The 17,269-nt window shown below is 37.2% G+C and overlaps 2 protein-coding genes across 2 annotated transcripts; one reads left to right on the top strand and one right to left on the bottom strand.

The window, feature by feature from the left end:
- Window positions 1-2,751: 2,751 nt before the first annotated feature.
- On the top strand, window positions 2,752-7,982 carry LOC133709333 (acyl-CoA-binding domain-containing protein 6). Its single transcript, XM_062135043.1, has 17 exons — window positions 2,752-3,007; window positions 3,169-3,253; window positions 3,495-3,573; window positions 3,666-3,818; window positions 3,936-4,013; window positions 4,132-4,236; window positions 4,504-4,570; window positions 4,658-4,719; window positions 4,985-5,124; window positions 5,316-5,442; window positions 5,566-5,680; window positions 5,889-5,977; window positions 6,099-6,182; window positions 6,268-6,615; window positions 6,825-7,337; window positions 7,456-7,515; window positions 7,618-7,982. Exons 2-17 carry the CDS (start codon window positions 3,216-3,218, stop codon window positions 7,690-7,692), a joined length of 2,133 nt encoding a protein of 710 aa, XP_061991027.1. The 5' UTR covers window positions 2,752-3,007; window positions 3,169-3,215; the 3' UTR covers window positions 7,693-7,982.
- Window positions 7,983-10,107: 2,125 nt separating this feature from the next.
- On the bottom strand, window positions 10,108-17,269 carry LOC133709380 (anaphase-promoting complex subunit 7). The gene is made up of 18 exons (XM_062135102.1): window positions 17,065-17,269; window positions 16,900-16,968; window positions 16,771-16,821; window positions 16,477-16,611; window positions 16,297-16,359; window positions 15,955-16,070; window positions 15,301-15,385; window positions 14,748-14,807; window positions 14,221-14,266; window positions 13,618-13,691; window positions 12,919-12,969; window positions 12,549-12,749; window positions 12,419-12,463; window positions 12,243-12,336; window positions 11,964-12,109; window positions 11,654-11,883; window positions 11,081-11,141; window positions 10,108-10,812 (listed from the first exon to the last, which is right to left on the bottom strand). Exons 1-18 carry the CDS (start codon window positions 17,131-17,133, stop codon window positions 10,726-10,728), a joined length of 1,683 nt encoding a protein of 560 aa, XP_061991086.1. The 5' UTR covers window positions 17,134-17,269; the 3' UTR covers window positions 10,108-10,725.

Below are 17,269 nucleotides of genomic sequence, written 5' to 3'. Positions count from 1 at the left end.
GATAGAAACAAGGTATTGATGAGTGGTCCATGGAGTTTCAATAGTGCTTTGGTTGTTATGTAGCCATATGATGGAGTATCATCTCTGTGATCTGTGGAGATGGAGGATTTATTCTTTTGGGTTCACATCACAAATATGTCGCGCCAGCATATGAACAAAGGAATACTATTGCAAATGTTGCTACTGTTGCAGGTAAATTCATTGAATTGGACCAAAAGCTTTTTGATGCAACTGGAGAGATTAGGGTTAGGGTTTCACATGCAATTTCGAAACCTTTTTTCATGCAAAAAACCCTAAAGTTCGCCAAAGGGATTGAGCAAGAGGTTCACTTCTTCTTTGAAAACCTCGTGGGCAAATGCAAGACATGTCAGCGTATGTATCATGAGGGAGAAGCATGCAATGGTGAAACTGCAACTCCACCGGTCACTACTACCCCATCACCGGCGGCAAGAAAACTAGAGCTCAATGGCTCATTTTTAGGGTTTTCAAGAAATCAATTCAAGAATGGAATGTTTCACTTCCAAGGTCTCACTACCCCTATTCTTCCGCCGATTGGAAGGTCTTTGTTTGGAGGAGCTGAGACAAGTAGGGTACGCAAACCTATTGTTATTCGTAGTGCAGAAAAAAGACAGGCGACGGACAGCAATGAGTTGACTTTGGTACCCGTGGACACCGACCTGCAAGCAAAGAGAGACCGGTCATTTCCTTAAAAAGCTCCAATTTTTGATGTCTGATTTCCTGGAGGGCAAAACAAGCCCTATTGCTCCCTCCAAGAAGGTAAAAATGTTTGAATTCCCTACCAAGTTCAGTGCAAAATATCTGGGTTTAGTAGAGACACCAGGTGGTATGTTGGTGCCTGCAGAGGTAATGATGCCCAAACCTGTCCAAATAGAGCTTCCTAGTGGAAAAAAAAGAAGAGAGGAAGACCTTTGGGAGCCAAAAACAAAAATCCTCCTAAAGCAAAGAAAGTTCCTGCTGAAGATGTCCTGAGTGTTCTGTTTTCAGGTAAACCTCCTAGCCCTAGCTTAAAGGGCAAGGAGAAGATATAGGTTTTTGTATGGTTGTAAAGCCTATAAACTATGCAATTGTTTGACATAGTGATAGGCTCACTTTAAATAAGTGAGCGGTAAGTTCTAATATAGTAGGTCTATCCTATGTACCACTGTGGCTCTCCCACGAAGCCTTGTTCTGTCCATCAGTATGTGACAGCGGGTGGGTATGTAATGACCTTCTTGGCATGCGCTTTTATCAATAAAATTATCCTTACTTCAAAAAAAAAAAGAGGTTAATTTAATCTTTTTGAAATCTCTCTCTCTATGTGTGCGCGCGTTTTGCAACTCGTCTCCATCAAAAATTCCAAATCTTCAGCCATTCTCTACACCTCCATGTTTCAAAGATAAAAGTTTAAGGAATTTCTAGAAGGTGAGTAAAGGAAACTCAATCAAATTGATAAAGGTTGAGATGAAAATAGTAAAGGCATCGACCCACAAATCGTTTTGATCTTATTGAAGAGGGATTTGCTCTGATATCATGTTAAACAGCGACATACATGACATGTGACTCACAATGTCGGTACAATGGTCACAACTTAACCACCCATGAAGTATTGAGTTTTAATCACAAAAGGTCTCGATACATGTCAGCCATCCACTTATAATTTACATTTTTGTATGTCACTTTTTTAATGTGAGATCTTTCTTTTCCAACATGTGTTTCTCTTTATGCGTCTCAATCTCCTCAAAAACCTAGAAAAATGGCTACTGTTATTGAATTTGTGACAAATGATAGTAGATGAGAGTGGAGGAAGAGTAGTGGAGCTTGCTCAAAGAAGAATACATAAAAATATGCCATGTCGCATAAGTATTAACGGAGTTATTAACTGTATGTAAGAGCATCTCCAACAGTGATAGCTATCTTCATAGCTAAAAGTAGCTAAAATTAGAATATAGCTAGTTGAATCTTGAGTTATGCTCCAGCAAAATACCTAAATCTCAAGTTAAATTTAACTTTTAGTTAAATTTCTCTTTTCTCTAGCTAAATATAGCTAGGTCTTTTAGCTAAAGCTAAATTTAGCTTTTGTTTAGCTAGTCTGCTGGAGATCAAACTTAGCCTAAAATTAGTTAAATTTCAATTTTTTTTTTAAATAAGTATTCTGTTGGAGATGCTCTAAGGTTTTTAGGTTGAGTTTAAAACCGGAGTTACCATTATAAATTTTTTATAATGGTAGTCTATATAACATCATATTCCTTAAATTTTTCTCTATATATCTATACTATTATTAAGAGAAGAGGTTTTGTTAGCCAAAATTGAAAATTTTGACAGAAATGACCCTAAAACATTTAAAAACTTTGAGAATTAATTAAATCACAAGGGCCATTATGACAATTGGAAATTATATTTTTATTAACAAAAATAAACAAAATAAATCCCACAAATTCCACTTTTTTCTCCCACTAACTTCTCTCTGCAATAAAATGTTTTCATCCATTATTTTTTTATTTTATTTATTCTGAAAAGAAAAATACTTCTACATGCAGAGCATGTGTAGAGAAATGCTAGTATATATATAACAAAAGAGTTCTTCTCAAAAACAAAAGAGAAACAAAAAAATGTTCGGAAATCTTGAAGGAAAACGTGGATAAAACAGAGATTTGATCTTTCCGCTGAAAGTTCCAACTCCCAACTCAATGATATACAAATCCCAGCAGACCCCACTGCCGCACGCAATAAATGTCCGCTCTCCTCTCTACCTCGAATGCTTAAACCCCGCTCTGACCCAACGGTCATTCAGAACTCACAAGTATTATTTTTCTTACAGTTCAGTAGTTTTCATTTTATGGTTTTAACGAAAAGAGACAAAAATTTCCTACAATGCATTACAAGACAACCTCGGCTTCTACTTGCACTAGTTTCAGGCTTCCAGCTCACTCTAGCTAACTGGGCCGCTCGTCATTCTCTCTCAGTCTTCTCAGTTTCCTTGGTTTTTTCTCGGCCACCAAAGTTTAAGGTAAGTAAAATTTCTCGTACCCACTAAAAATCTTGGTTTTTTTCTGACTTTACTGCTTCAAGAAATTCATGGGTTTGTGGTTCTAATCTCAAAGAATGTAGCTTTCTGTCTGAAATTTAAGGAGTTTTAGGCCAGTCAGTTGATGTTTGGTGCTTGTTTAGGGTAATAGAGACTTCATTGGTGCTGTTGAAGTTGTTGGTTCTCCAAAATGTTTGGTTTTTCTCGCAAACGCATGAAGATTGGACGGTGAGTTTGTCTTATTTGAGCTATTAAATTTTCATATTTATTTATTATATTGCTTTTAGAAAACGTTGTATGCCCTTCATTGATTTTGTGAGTCCAATCTTCTGTGTCAGTGGTAGTGTTTTTGTATTCAGTAAGAAGCTGAATGTGTGTAGTGGAAGTTGAAATTTTCTTATAAATTATGATGAAGGATTTTTTTAGAATCAGATTGTGATAGAATTTGTAATGATTTGTGTTGATTTAGATTGAAAGTCCAGCTCTCAGATTCTACTCAGGGAACTAGAAGCCCCATAAGACAGCCGAAACGAAATAACAGCTCCAATGTAAGGCATTTTCTTTGGTTGTTTTACATTTGGGTTTGAGATTGAATGTCAATGAGTCCCTGCTCTGAGCTGAGCTCATTTTGATTTGTCAGAATGACTCTGATGCGCCGGCAAGTAGTATTTCTGATGAGCTCGATTGCCAGTGTCCGTCTTCTGCTCCTGAGATTAGTAATTCCACAATGGGGAGCTCTGAGAATTGGATGGTGTTGTCAATTTCTGGAGACAAGCCTACGCCCCGCTTCAATGTAAATTTCTATTGATTTTTACTTGTATAGTTACTTCATATGGTAAATGGATTCGGTTGATCTGTGTTTATAGTGGTGCTGATAGCTTAACCCTTGTTTTTTATTTTCCAAAAACAGCATGCGGCGGCTGTAATTGGGAATAAGATGATAGTGGTTGGTGGTGAAACTGGGAGTGAACTGCTAGATGATGTACAGGTAGGATAATGATTCTTCGTCATTTATTTGATGATTATGTAGATCTTCACATTTATTTGATAACTACATTAATGCAGATTCATGTTGCAAATCATTATGCTGCCGTTTCTATTTTCAGGTGCTCAATTTTGACAGTTTTACGTGGAACACAGCTTCATCAAAGCTTTACTTGTCACCAAGTAGTCTGCCCTTAAAGATCCCTGCATGCAAGGGCCACAGACTGGTACAATCTTATAGTTATCTCATGTTTGGTTTGCATTTCGTTCTAGAGTAGAGTTCCTTCCTCTGAAAGACATTGGATATCAAGACACATACAGATTGGAATTTATAGCTAGCTTTCAAACTTAGGTCTTAAACTTTGAAAGAATACCATAAATAGGTTGTTTTTTTTTTCCTGTAGACTTGGACTATAAAAAGGTTTCCATACATAACTTAGGTCTAGGTAAATCAGGTTGGTTTACCTTTGAAAGTTCTACTCTTTCTTTTCTAGGTTTCCTGGGGGAAAAAGGCACTCCTGGTTGGAGGAAAGACCGAACCTGGGAGTGACAAAATTTCAGGTTAACATTCCGGTCTTTAAAGCTTATGAAGTAATCACGTTTGGCTTGTGCATATATGAAATTATTCCAGTTCTTGCATTTATGCAGTTTGGGCATTTGACACTGAGACAGAATGCTGGTCTCATATGGAAGCAAAGGGTGATATACCGGTACTTTTTCTTCCTCTTCTTTTCTCCAATGAATTGGTGTTTTGACTTAGACCTTACACTTACAGAAATTATAACATGACTACTCAAGTTTAAATTCTGGTACCAATTGGTTAAGAAATTAAGAAAACGTTCATCACCTAAATTGTACACTCCTTACAATATCCTTGATTTACCTGGAACTGAAAATCAGTCACCCGATGAAAATTTAATAGATCATCAAAATATAATGATAGGCAGTCTTTCCCCCATATCTTATACATTGCAGGTTGCTCGTACTGGTCACACTGTAGTCAGGGCAAGTTCTGTATTAATCCTTTTTGGTGGTGAAGATGCTAAAAGAAGGAAACTGCATGATCTACATATGTTTGATCTGAAGTCATTAACATGGCTACCTCTTCATTGCACGTGAGTGATTTTTGCTATGCCCTGTGTAATTTGTTGATATTGTTCTCTGATGGAACCCAAACATAACAATCTCACCTTTTTTATGGTTGCTTCTTATTTGGTTGAGACCTTTCTTCTTTACATGGCCAGAAAAATGTTAACGTTTCTTTTTATGTCATTTTAAATGTCTTTATATGTTGATATACGTGCAGAGGAACAGGACCATCTCCGAGGTCCAACCATGTGGCAGCTCTTTTTGATGACAAAACTCTTTTTATATTTGGAGGCACGTCAAAATCCAGGACTTTGAATGATTTGTATTCACTTGACTTTGAAACGGTGAGCGAATGCTCTGTCATTCTTACACTTTCTATAATACTGGATTGTGTGGCCAAACATGTCAACTTTTATAGATGAGAATTAAACTCTTATTTGTGATATACCGATGGGCTTTTTCCTCAGATGGTATGGTCAAGAATAAAGAAGCGAGGTTTCCATCCATCACCTAGAGCTGGTTGCTGTGGGGTCTTATGTGGAACCAAATGGTATATCGTTGGTGGTGGAAGCAGAAAAAAACGTAAGCCTCTTAACTTAGACATGGTTGAGATTTTTGGAATATTTCTATAATTCCATGCATGAAAGTGTCATCTCCAAACCTTGAATTTGATTGAAGAAAAAAAAAGGAATTCTCTGAACAATCTTTCAACAAAAGAAGAAATTAATTCTTGAAGTGAATTGATTAATTTTGATGTGAATTATGCATTTTGGTTTCCTAATCTTTCCAGGACATGCGGAGACTTTGATCTTTGATGTTTTGAAACTTGAGTGGTCATTGGCCATTGCATCGCCTCCTTCTACAATCACTACGAATAAGGTGTGTACAAATATATCAGTTAGCATACATAATAGATTAGCTGGTTGCAACATCCCTGTGATGGCATAAACATAATTCTTTTTATCTTACCTTAAGCATTGTTCTCATGTTGTATTCTCAGGGTTTCAGCCTAGAGCATGTGCAGCACAAAGAAAAGGATTTTCTTGTTGCTTTTGGGGGATCCAGAAAGGAGCCATCAAATCAGGTTTTTAAGAAGTCATTTTTTTTTTAGTTGATTCTTTTTTTCTCATTAGACTTGTGCCTTATTGCCGTCTAATGTTTTGTGATAGGTTGAAGTACTAACCATGGAAAAGAATGAATTATCCACGAGTCGTCGATCTTTTCCCAACAAAGGACCTGGAACTTTGATGCCTGAAAAACGCCCATCAACCAATGGCTTGGCTAGTCAACTAACTAATGGTTCTTCCCAGCGCTCAGTCAATTCAGCTAGACAAAATCTGGCATCTGCAATTGAACAACATGGTTCTGGAAGAAAATCTTTGTCAGAGTCCTTGCTTGTCGATCCAAATCCTGTTTCTGGTAACGTCTCACTTAGGAAACAATTTCATAATGACGAAGAATACAACACTGCTGTTAAGGTGACAAAGGGTTCAGAAGATGAAAGTTCTCTCTTGCAGGTAAATTGCAGAATTTTTGTTTATTGACTGCCTGATTTATATAATCATCGTGATCCAAAGTTCAGCCAAAAAAAATACCAAAGGTTGAACTTTAAGTTGAAGCTTATATGATTGGGAAAAAAAAAAGAACATTGGAACTTCTCAGTTCAGGTATCATTCTGTTCCTTAGTATATGTTGACATAATGATTTGATATTGTGTTGATTTCAGCCCTCAGAAAAGAAGAAAAGTCAATCTGATTCTGCAGTACAAACTAACATACATGGAGGTAGACTTTACTCAGAGGAGATGGTCTCTGCATATGAGTTCGAAAACTCAAATACCCACAACCATGGACTTGGGAACTTTCCGGTTGATAACAGTGATTCAATATATCCAGAAAGTGATAGTAAACCAGGATCACTATCAGCGCCTTCAAGTATGTACCAATATTACGAGAAACTAATAAGAAAGAATGGGGTTTTAGAAGGACAGTTGGCTGCTGCATTGGCCAGTCGAGAAGCTGCAGAGAAAAACTTATCCTCTGCTCTCAAGAGCCGACAGGAGATTGAGAGAAAATTAGCAGACTCTGGGAAGGAGATAGAGTTACTGAAGGACAAGCTAGCTGGTGTAGAACTAGCTCAAGAAGAGGTTAACAACATGTCAAGTATTGTTCATTCTGACAATGTGAGGCTTGAGCATGATGTGGCTTTCCTCAAGGCTGTTTTGGATGATACCCAAAAGGTATTCTAATTTCTAAATGCTGCATTTTGATGCAGTAATCTTATAGCCAAGTTATAACTATATTACATGAAAGATTTGTTTTGACAAACCAATTTTGGCTATTGAATATTGAATATAGGAGCTGCATTCAACTAGAGGAGTCCTCGCTGGAGAGCGAGCAAGGGCATTCCAACTACAGGTATGGCTTTGAAAAAGGATGAAATTGGCTGGCTGTTTACATTAACACTTGCATTTGTTATGGAAGCTCTTATTAATGTGACTGTTTATTTCATGTATGCAGGTTGAAGTTTTTCATCTTAAACAAAGATTACAATCTATGGAGAACCGAGCACCTACACCGAGGAAACCATTCTAGGAGAAAACAAGAGTAAGCGAGCAAGGACCTGTTGAACAACTCACAATTGCGCTCCCATCCAGCAGCCGTCTCAAACTTGAAGCCACCTCTAAGCTTTTCTTGGGTACAAACTGAAATGCACATGCACACCTGAGAGATTGGTGTGAAGATCATATTGTCCTGTACCATGTATATAAGTGAATCCTTTGTACCTTAACTTGTATGCAGCATTTTGTAGGCTCTTTTCACATTTACATGAAGAAACGTTCATTCTGATGTCTAACGATTACTAGAAGGAAGCTTTTATGGTCTTGGTACCTTTTGGCACAGATGAACTTTTGCTATCCCATTAGTTTTTCCTTTCCTATCCCTAGGTTATTGTGGCCCCGGCTACCCTTTTTTTCTTTTTCCCAGTGTTCTCTTTAGTATTTTTAATCCTACCGTCATGCTTCAGGCCTCAGCATCAAGCACTTGCCCTGTGCCCAAACTAGCAATAAAGCCAGAATTCAACCCTCAACAAACTGCCAACCCTAGTAAGGACAGACCGAGGAGACCTGAACCATCAACTTTAAGGTTTAGCCATTCTGCTTTAGGTGTACTCCAAGTCCTAGTCTTAAACAAGACTAAAGTACTAGCAGAATGAGTCTGCTTCAATTCACCAATAGCAGCATTGATACTGGAGCTAGGATTCTAGGGGTTCTTAGTGTAATGCAGGTTACTAGAAGCCATCCTTGCCAATCCAAGTTGAAAGCAGTTTTAATTCGACTAGGACAAGAGCTTCCAGCCCCGATAGCCCCGGATTTGGTTTTATTGTTTAGAAGCTGTAAAAAAGATTCTTGTTTACCAGAGCATAAAGCACAATTGGATCAGGGTTGAAACTTCCTTCATAACCTTTGGAGTTCAGTGAGTAAATTTCCTTGCGTAAAAGCCATGTAAATGATTTTAGCTTGCGGAGGACAGCAAGCTTCCAATCAGTGAGACTCAGTCTGAGAGTTCTGGGGATCAGATTAGTGACCATCAGGAGTATTACCCCAAATTAGAACATCTATGCCACAACCCTAAACCCTGAAAACCAGGGGGAATAGAGAGAACTTGACTCACAATTTCAGTAGGAGATAAGAGCTCAACTTTGTCATTCCACAAGTCACAAAACTCAGCCTCCAGGTTAACATTGTCTAGATCAAGGGCCTCATGAATCAATACATAGTTGTTGATCTATTTATGTTTACATAATCTCATAGTTCTGACTCCTAACAGAGTACCATTAGGGGTCATATTACGCTCCAGATCGATCAATACTTCTAGTACTGGAGCAAACACTAGGCACCTGAGAATCTAGAATAGAATAGGGTCTTCATATATGCTTGAATCATAGCATACCACAGCCCCGAGTCAAATTACGCTGTTCTCCAACCAGCCTTGGCCAACACAGCCTGATTCATCTCGCAGGTTCATCTTGATCTTCAAGCCACCATTGACTTGCAAGTGGTATCCCATTTTAAGGTTCACCTTTTTCCTTTCCCCCCCCCAAGTAACTTCCCATAAGAAATTCCTATTTAGTTTATCCAGAGAATGACAAATACGCATTGGGAGCTTGATTCTTTGCATGGCATAAATAGGCATAGAGGATGACACAGATAGAACGAATATTAACCGGCCTGCCCTATTAAGAAATTTGCTTTTTCAGGTAGCAAGTACTCTGGAACTTATCAACAACACTAGCACAAGTTTAATTGTTAATCCTTAAGGAGAACACTAACCCTCAGGGAAGCATTAGGAGAGCAAAAAATAGATGATTCGTTTAATGTACAGCTTGTCCAGAAAAGTTACATATTCAGCACTCGAGCTTGTTTCCAATTTGCTTCAGCAAAAAGCATCAAGTCATTAGCAAAGAATGATTTGAAGAAAAGAAAAGGCAAGTAACAAAAATGCAAGGAAATCCTAGAAGTAATTTATAGACAAAGGTAGATTTTCCATGTCTACCATGTTCAAGGAACATATTGAATCTGTTATGCCCTTCTCTCGGTACTTTCTGCATAAAGCAAGAGATATGTGAGATCAAGAAAGTCATTATACTATAGTGTTCTTTCCAATCACATGCATTTAAAATGCAGCAAAATTTATGAGGCAAGAATACAATTCTTCGCTAATGCATAATGGTTTAAGAATGTTACTTTGCCATTCACCAATACAAAACTAAGAACAGCTCTATCAATGTCGGAAACAAATGCGAATGAGAAACACCATCAAGTCATCAACAATCACATGGTGGATTAACAGAAGTCAATGAGGATGTGCATATCTTCTCTGCTCTTACCAGTACTATCATTGGAAAATAGAGGTATATTAGAATTATATGTAAACCATCACAATATTACAACTTAAAAGGTTTAATATTACAACCACATTTGTAGGATTTTGCAGTCCGAGAGAATCTTAGGTAGGGCAACCATATATATGTTAAACATTACTACTTCAAGAACAAGGTCATCCAGAATCAAGGAGTATACACATATTGTCAATTTCAAGTAATACCCAATGACAATTGCTTGAAAGTTGAACTTAAACTACTATTTAGTACAGAAGTATTACAACAGCAGCAATCCAGAGATGTAGCAGCATGTATGGGAACAGCTGAGAAGATAATGCAAAACATAACTACTTTTAAAGGACTCAACATTGTTAAAATTGAGATCACTAAGAAAATACAACATGATAAGTATAATGTTATTAAGAATTGACAGAGAAATGGAATGACTAGGGAGGATTGCATGGAGAATTGCCTCAGGCCATGAAGATTTGTTACTCTGCAGCCACCGGTCAATATGCTCTCCTGCTCCCTCTCTATCTTTGAATGCTATCTTCTTGCGCCTTCATTTCACATTTATACAAATAATTTTGGTTACTCGTCTGAAACACAGCCAAAAGTTGGAAAGGAGCTTCATTTCTAGGGGTGTCAATTTGGTTGCAGAATGGCAACCCCCCTGTGATCATGGCAATCTTTGCAACAACAGTCTCTTCACAAAAGCTGTACAGACAATTGTTTAGCCTAATCTATAAAAGTTCAGTCTCATCTTGGTCTCCATCAGCATCATCGACCTCGTTATCTTCATCTTCTTCAGGTGCATCAGGATCCACCCCCTAGAGAAAGTACAATTTTATGAAACAGATCTTGCTGAATTGCCTTGTTTTAGTAAGTAGTAACTAATAGCCATTATCACTAGTTTCTGTATGTGAAATTTACTTTATGAAAAAGATATTGCTGCTTTTGGATATGTGGATTAGAACAATGTATTTTACATGATGCTAAACCAAAAAAGAAAATCCTTTCGTAAGTGATTTAAATGCGCTTGCTGCAGAGGAAGCACTATCAATTATCAAGTAGCAAAGTATAAACGGGAAGGCAAACCTTCATTTGTTTCTCTAAGCGCTCTAAACCTTTTTTTGCAGCTTCATTCTGTGCATTTATCCTGCAATCATAAAATTGTGAACATCTTTTGGTTAGCTATTTAACGACCTTCATTTGTTTCTCTAAAGATATTTAACGACCTTGTTTTCATTTATGCAACACTGGACTGCTAGTGAGCCGTGGCCTGTTGATTAGCTAGCCTAACTAACACTGTGGAGGTTATGGGTTCAAATCTCATTGGCATCTAGGATGGGTGGAGTGGGGGTAAAAAAAACAAAAACAAAAAATTATGCACCAATGGACCATGAAATTTCATGGTTTGTCATTAAGACAAATAAAAAAGTGTGACATCTCAGGAAAATAACTTACTATTCCGTACCTTCAATAGTTGGCTTTTAACTATTTTAATGACTTCAGTTATTATTCCGAACATCTAACCCTAAAATGCAATTTCTGGGGGCACTAAATTTCCGTGGCATATACAAACTCATCTAGCCAGAGCTGAGTGAAAAATGCATATTTCAAGTCCTAACAGAAAGAAAGTGATTCTAGATATTTGATAGATTTTTATACCTCAATGCAGCTTGAAAATGTGATAATGCATCTTGCAGCATATTTGTTGCAGCAAATACTTGAGCGAGCTTGACATGTAGAGAGTCATCGGCCCAATCCTTGAGATATCGCTCTAGCAGAGACACAGCATCCCCGTTACGGCCTTCAATAACATGGAGCTCAGCCAGAGCTAATGCAGCTCCGAGATAACCAGGTTCCAGCCTAAGGGCTGACTCATAGAACTTTTTTGCCTGTTTCAAGATTAAGTTGAATTCATAAGAGGGACACTCGATTTCTTAACTCATGCTGAAATGTTATACGTAAGGTTTACCTTCTCCCTGCCACCAGAGTTACTCGCATGTACATCCCCTACTAATTTAAGAGCCTTCGCAGATTGAGGCATGGCCTTCATAGCCTCCCTTGAAGCATATAAAGCCTCTTTAATTTTAGAGAGAGCTAGATAAGACTGAACCAAACCTGAAATCATAATTGAGTTCCAGACAATTAGCCTCTGCGGTTACATATTTATTTCTTTGCAAAATGATTGAGTCAAATGTGAACAAGGCAATGGTTTCTAAGATGCATGTCATCGAAGTGTTACAAATCCCACCTTGATATGAACGAATATCAGGTCTCAACTCTTGAGCTGCCCTGAAGGCAATTACAGCTGCTTCTGCTCGCTTCATTGATAACAGCAGGTTACCCTGAAAATGTTGAAAGAATATTTATTTGAGAACAGGGCAAGAAGAAAGAAACTCAGTACCATATATAAGATAGCATCAATACCTTCATTATATAACCTGGTATATGCCTCTCGTCGATACGTATGCTCTGATAACAAGTAAATTGGGAGCTGATGAGATATTTTAACAAAAGAAACAATTCCAGAAAGCTTACTCTATTTTGACAAACAGACCTTCTCAGCATAAGATAAAGCTCCTCTCTCATCTTTTCTTTCCCAAAGCACAGATAAGGCCACAAAAACTTCTGGCCTCGTAGAATCAGTGATTAACAAATCATGCACTAATTTGTTTAGCTTTGAAAAGTCAGACTTTATCTTCAGAAGCATTGCATACTCATCCATATATGTCACAACATATGGATCAATTAATCGAGCCTGTAAATAACATAAGCCAGAGAGAATGAGATTTGCATGCATTCATGATGGGGTGGATGCACATGTCTGGGTGAGTTGGTTGGTGTGTGGGGTGTGTGTGTGTGTGTGTGAGAGAGAGAGAGAGAGAGAGAGAGAGAACAGTAGCACTACCATAATAATATTTACTTACCTTATCAAAATTCATTATAGCCTCATCATTCTTCCCAACAATAGCTTCAACCTTCACATTCACATGTAGAAAAGAGTAAGTGAAAGTTTTTATTTTTCTTACTTGCTATGATCAACCTAATATATTATAACATTTAAGACTATAAGATAAAAGAACTCTAACCCAAGTAATCAGAACAGAAGCCCACATTTGCAGTCATCACAGGTAAATTAGTGGTGTCTTTGCTATAGCGCCAAGTGACAGTATCTATCTTCTATATCAAATAAAATTTACGTATATATTATGTAACTAACTACATTTCTTTTGGTAACTTGTGCTCATGGAATGTGCCAAAAAATCACTGTATCTTTTTTTTTTTTCAAAGTCTGTCAGGTAACTGTTATAGAAAACATAAAATTGTAATTAACTTCTTATTTTTAGGAGCACTGGTGTGAGCATTGGTAATAGTGGTACTCAAGTTTTGTCAGTTTATACTCAATAGAGAGCAACTGCAAGATTTATGTAAGAGTCAAAACTTAAATTATGCAAAGAGTTGTATGGCCTAGGAACTCATGTAAACATAAATGAGAGACCAATATGAGAAGCCTACTTGTCATTGATCAATCAGTACATCATAATATCATATAATTGCTTCTTATGAAGCAAAGCATGTAGACATCTCAATACCTCTTAGCATAGCAAAAAGCTCAAATAGCTAACCTTTGCAATTTCAAGTAACAAGTGTAAATTGTTCGGGAAACGTTGCAAAAGATCTGTAAAGAGTTCCAGACCACCTGCAACACCAAAATAAGGATATAGATTTTAAGAGCTTGTACACATCAATCATCAATTATTACTCAACCAGATAATGCAAGTAGAATTGCCACACCATAAACACGCATAACAACAGGACACTACATCTATGAATCAGAGATTATAAATAAAAGCAAATGCAAACTGATATAAAAGGGCTTCTTGCTTATTCTAGCACAGCATACAACATGTATTTTAGAATAAATATGACCAATATATAGAACAAGTCATTAACAATAATAATCTCATTTATTTTTTACCTGAAGAAATTAGGAGTAAACAAAGAAAAACTTCAGACACTAACAAGATGGTTGACAGAATCATATGAAAATTGTGAAACATGAGATGTGACTGCATATGGCTCACAAATTATAGCAGCAAATAGCTATGACCTATAAGCATGTGCAGCATTGACTACGAAGCATGCCTTTATCATGAAAATACATTTGTTCTCAAATTCCCACAAACATGTACACAGCTATAACTAAATTAGAAGAATGTGCTCTTTACCTTTGTAATCATTAGAAGCAATGGAACACTGGGCCTCAACATAGCGCTGCACAGGAAAAAAACAACATAACCATTTGTAGGAGTAACAGGGTTCCCCCTTCTTTCCATTGTTTTACAACACACACACACACACACACAGGTCAGTTCTGAAATATAAAGTGATGGCAAGCCGAGTTGCAGAATGCACATGTATCTTTTCTCATGCATGGCAGACCATCGGCATAGGCCAGCAGACCACCAAAAACCATGATGACTACGACACTGACTACTTTTGCTGAAAAAGAAAAAGGAAAGAAAAAACCTTATCCTTGCAGTATCTGTTTATCCAAGCAAACCTACAAGTTTTTCATGGAAATGTGGGACTGTTCATATGGGTATGAAGCAATCTAAAAATGCTTAGAATAAAAGAGGAAGATAAAGTGATTCATTTTGCAAGTTCGTTATTAAGGGTAGTCCCTACAAGGGATCGGACCATCCAACATGATAACTTAGAATTACTGGCCTCTGCTTCCTGAATTGGTACTTACTGGCAGCCAACGACTCGAGTCCAAATGATCAAATGATGCCCTCCCACTTCTATTTGGAGTCTGAAATTGACATTCAACAAACAGAATCAAAATACGTCACAATGGACACAAGAGTAATGCCTGAGAATTAAGCCAGGGGATTTCTAAAACTAAACCAAAGAATAATGCCTGAGAATTAAGCCATTCAAGAGTCAATGTTCAGTATATTTCATTAAACAACTGCATCTTGTAATAATTCTAATCATATTTCGAAATCAAACTGTGGTGTCAGGTTCCAGCTGGGAAGTATGAAAAGTAATTTTATCCAAGTAACAATAAAAGGAGCTCTATACATGTGATCAGAGCACCATGGCCTGATGAGTTATATGTCACAAATAAAGCCTGCAATTCTTTTTCTCTACGACAGCAGGAGGCAATACAGTTTCTCTATGAATTTTTTTTTTTCTTTCATGAAACCCATAGGTGACCCACAGCCGACAATGTAACATGACTTTCGACATGCCAAGTATTTGATCAGCAAAATGTAACTACCATCATGTCTTCACAAACAAACCTGCGGAATCAAGGAAATAATGTCTTTAGCAGAAACTCCTAATTCTGCCAAAGCTATGATAGCCTCGAAGACATAAGGGCAAGACCTGTCAAAAGACATCAAAAATAAAGCAGCATAAATATAAAAAGATGACATAATAAATCTCCAAAAAATAGTAAAAGCTAAATATTTTCCTAACATATTTTGCATACACAGGTGAACTAGCATGCAAAAGGGAAAGCTGGAATTCACATGTTCACAGTAATCTCTATGAGCAGGAGAAGAACCAAAAAGCTAAATAGTAATAAATAGTTGTTTAGCAAATAGGCCATGAACTTTAACATCATTCTCAGGCACAATTTTATTTAATGATACAAGAGCTACCCAAAAAGGACAGATATATAAGAAGTAATTAAACCTTCAGCTGACTGTAGAGATTCAACAAAGAAACCTATAATTGCAATCATAATGTTCAACAAAGCACATAATATTGTTTACTCCAGAGAAACAAACTGTGTAATTCATGCAATTTAAAGTATTAATTCAGCATAATGACCATTGACATGCAGAAAATATGTTTGAATATTATCATATTTACAATTTACTCCAACGATCAAGGTATCTATATTGAAATATACAATCTGAATGATGCTATGAAAAATGTGATTGGCAAACCTTAGACATTCTTTGAAACAAGAAACAGCAGAACGATTCTGTCTAGAATACCGATAGAGTTTTCCCATCAACAAATTCATCTGCAAGTTTCTCATTTTGCTTGGAATATTATCCATCTGCAAATTTATAAGTGCATTAATCCCACCAAGATGAAAGTGTCAAAAGTGCCATATGAAATAAATAATGTATGTATGTGTGTATATCAAAAGTATATAGAATAAACTAAATAAAAGGAGGAAGTAAGTAAGCCCACAGTAACACCCTTATACTGGGACTAGACCACTTCACACCAATTATATTAGCATTCTCCCTGCCCCTCAACATGAGTGTATACGTGTGTACCTCAGCAAGGGCTGCTCCGTACTCACTAAGCGCACAATGACAAGACGCAATTTTGAACTTCACCTGTCATGTAGCAGAGACAGGAACTTCGAATAAGTAGCTAATGTCAGAAGAGAAATACTACTATGATGCGAGTAAGCTGAGAACAGACAAAATATTTGGGGGACAAAAATCGCCTACCTCATTCTCATTAATTCCTGAAACGTTAAAAACATTTGGAGAAGATGACCGATTTGAGACCAATGAACTTCTTGACAATGTTGGATTTGTTTTGGAAATATTCTTGCAAAGCTGCAATGCTTGCTTGTATGTATGCTGTCACAAACAGAAGTAAAAATGAACTTATGGTCCTTGCTATGAGTTAAACTATCAAATGGACTTTTAAGCTAAAGAATAACCATTTCAGCTCTATGATATGCCAAGTTATTTTGCTTCAGCTAATGAGTTTAAAGTGTTTGTGTATGGATTGCTTACGATTGCTCTGCGAAACTCCCTCTCCCGAAACAGCGAATCTCCAAGAAGCACCTGAAAGCAACAAAATTAAAAACCAAAGAAAAGACAAAATTGATAGATTAGCACATTGGAAAGCACAAGGCTTCTAACCAGGCTATCAGCTTTGAGGTGCGGAGTGACTTCGGCATTAGCAGCTGGTGAAGAAACAAGAAAGCAACCCTATCGAAACCCCAGAATCTCAATTACCAACAAGATTAATGTAAACTGAAAAGGGAAATTGAAATTGGGATTGGAGGGTTGGAGGGGAAGACTCACGAGCATTTGAGCCGAGGTGTAGAGGCCATGCTCCATAAGAGTAGCGATTTGATCCTTGGGGACGTCCATGTTCCAGAGCTCTGTGACTTTTTGAGTGAAAGCTTTGGTCTTTTGCTGCTGAAATTTTTTGAAATGAGATTTGTAAAGAGGGCGTGTGTTTGTCTCAAAGGTTCCAACTTTTCTGTTTCTCCAAATGTTCAAATTG

Source organism: Rosa rugosa, chromosome 5 (assembly GCF_958449725.1).
Source record: "Rosa rugosa chromosome 5, drRosRugo1.1, whole genome shotgun sequence".
NCBI lineage: Eukaryota > Viridiplantae > Streptophyta > Magnoliopsida > Rosales > Rosaceae > Rosa > Rosa rugosa.
The sequence above is the reverse complement of the archived record's forward strand: the minus strand, read 5'-3'. Positions and strand labels throughout refer to the sequence as shown.

Excerpts from the sequence above, each read along its gene's own strand:
- LOC133709333 (XM_062135043.1), top strand. The coding sequence starts at position 3,216 with ATGTTTGGTTTTTCTCGCAAACGCATGAAGATTGGACG. Across the intron at positions 4,571-4,657 it reads TGGGAGTGACAAAATTTCAG|TTTGGGCATTTGACACTGAG; the intron begins GTTAACATTCCG and ends GCATTTATGCAG. Across the intron at positions 6,616-6,824 it reads ATGAAAGTTCTCTCTTGCAG|CCCTCAGAAAAGAAGAAAAG; the intron begins GTAAATTGCAGA and ends TGTTGATTTCAG.
- LOC133709380 (XM_062135102.1), bottom strand. The coding sequence starts at position 17,133 with ATGGACGTCCCCAAGGATCAAATCGCTACTCTTATGGAGCATGGCCTC. Across the intron at positions 16,822-16,899 it reads ACCTCAAAGCTGATAGCCTG|GTGCTTCTTGGAGATTCGCT; the intron begins GTTAGAAGCCTT and ends TGTTGCTTTCAG. Across the intron at positions 14,808-15,300 it reads TTATTTCCTTGATTCCGCAG|ACTCCAAATAGAAGTGGGAG; the intron begins GTTTGTTTGTGA and ends TGTCAATTTCAG.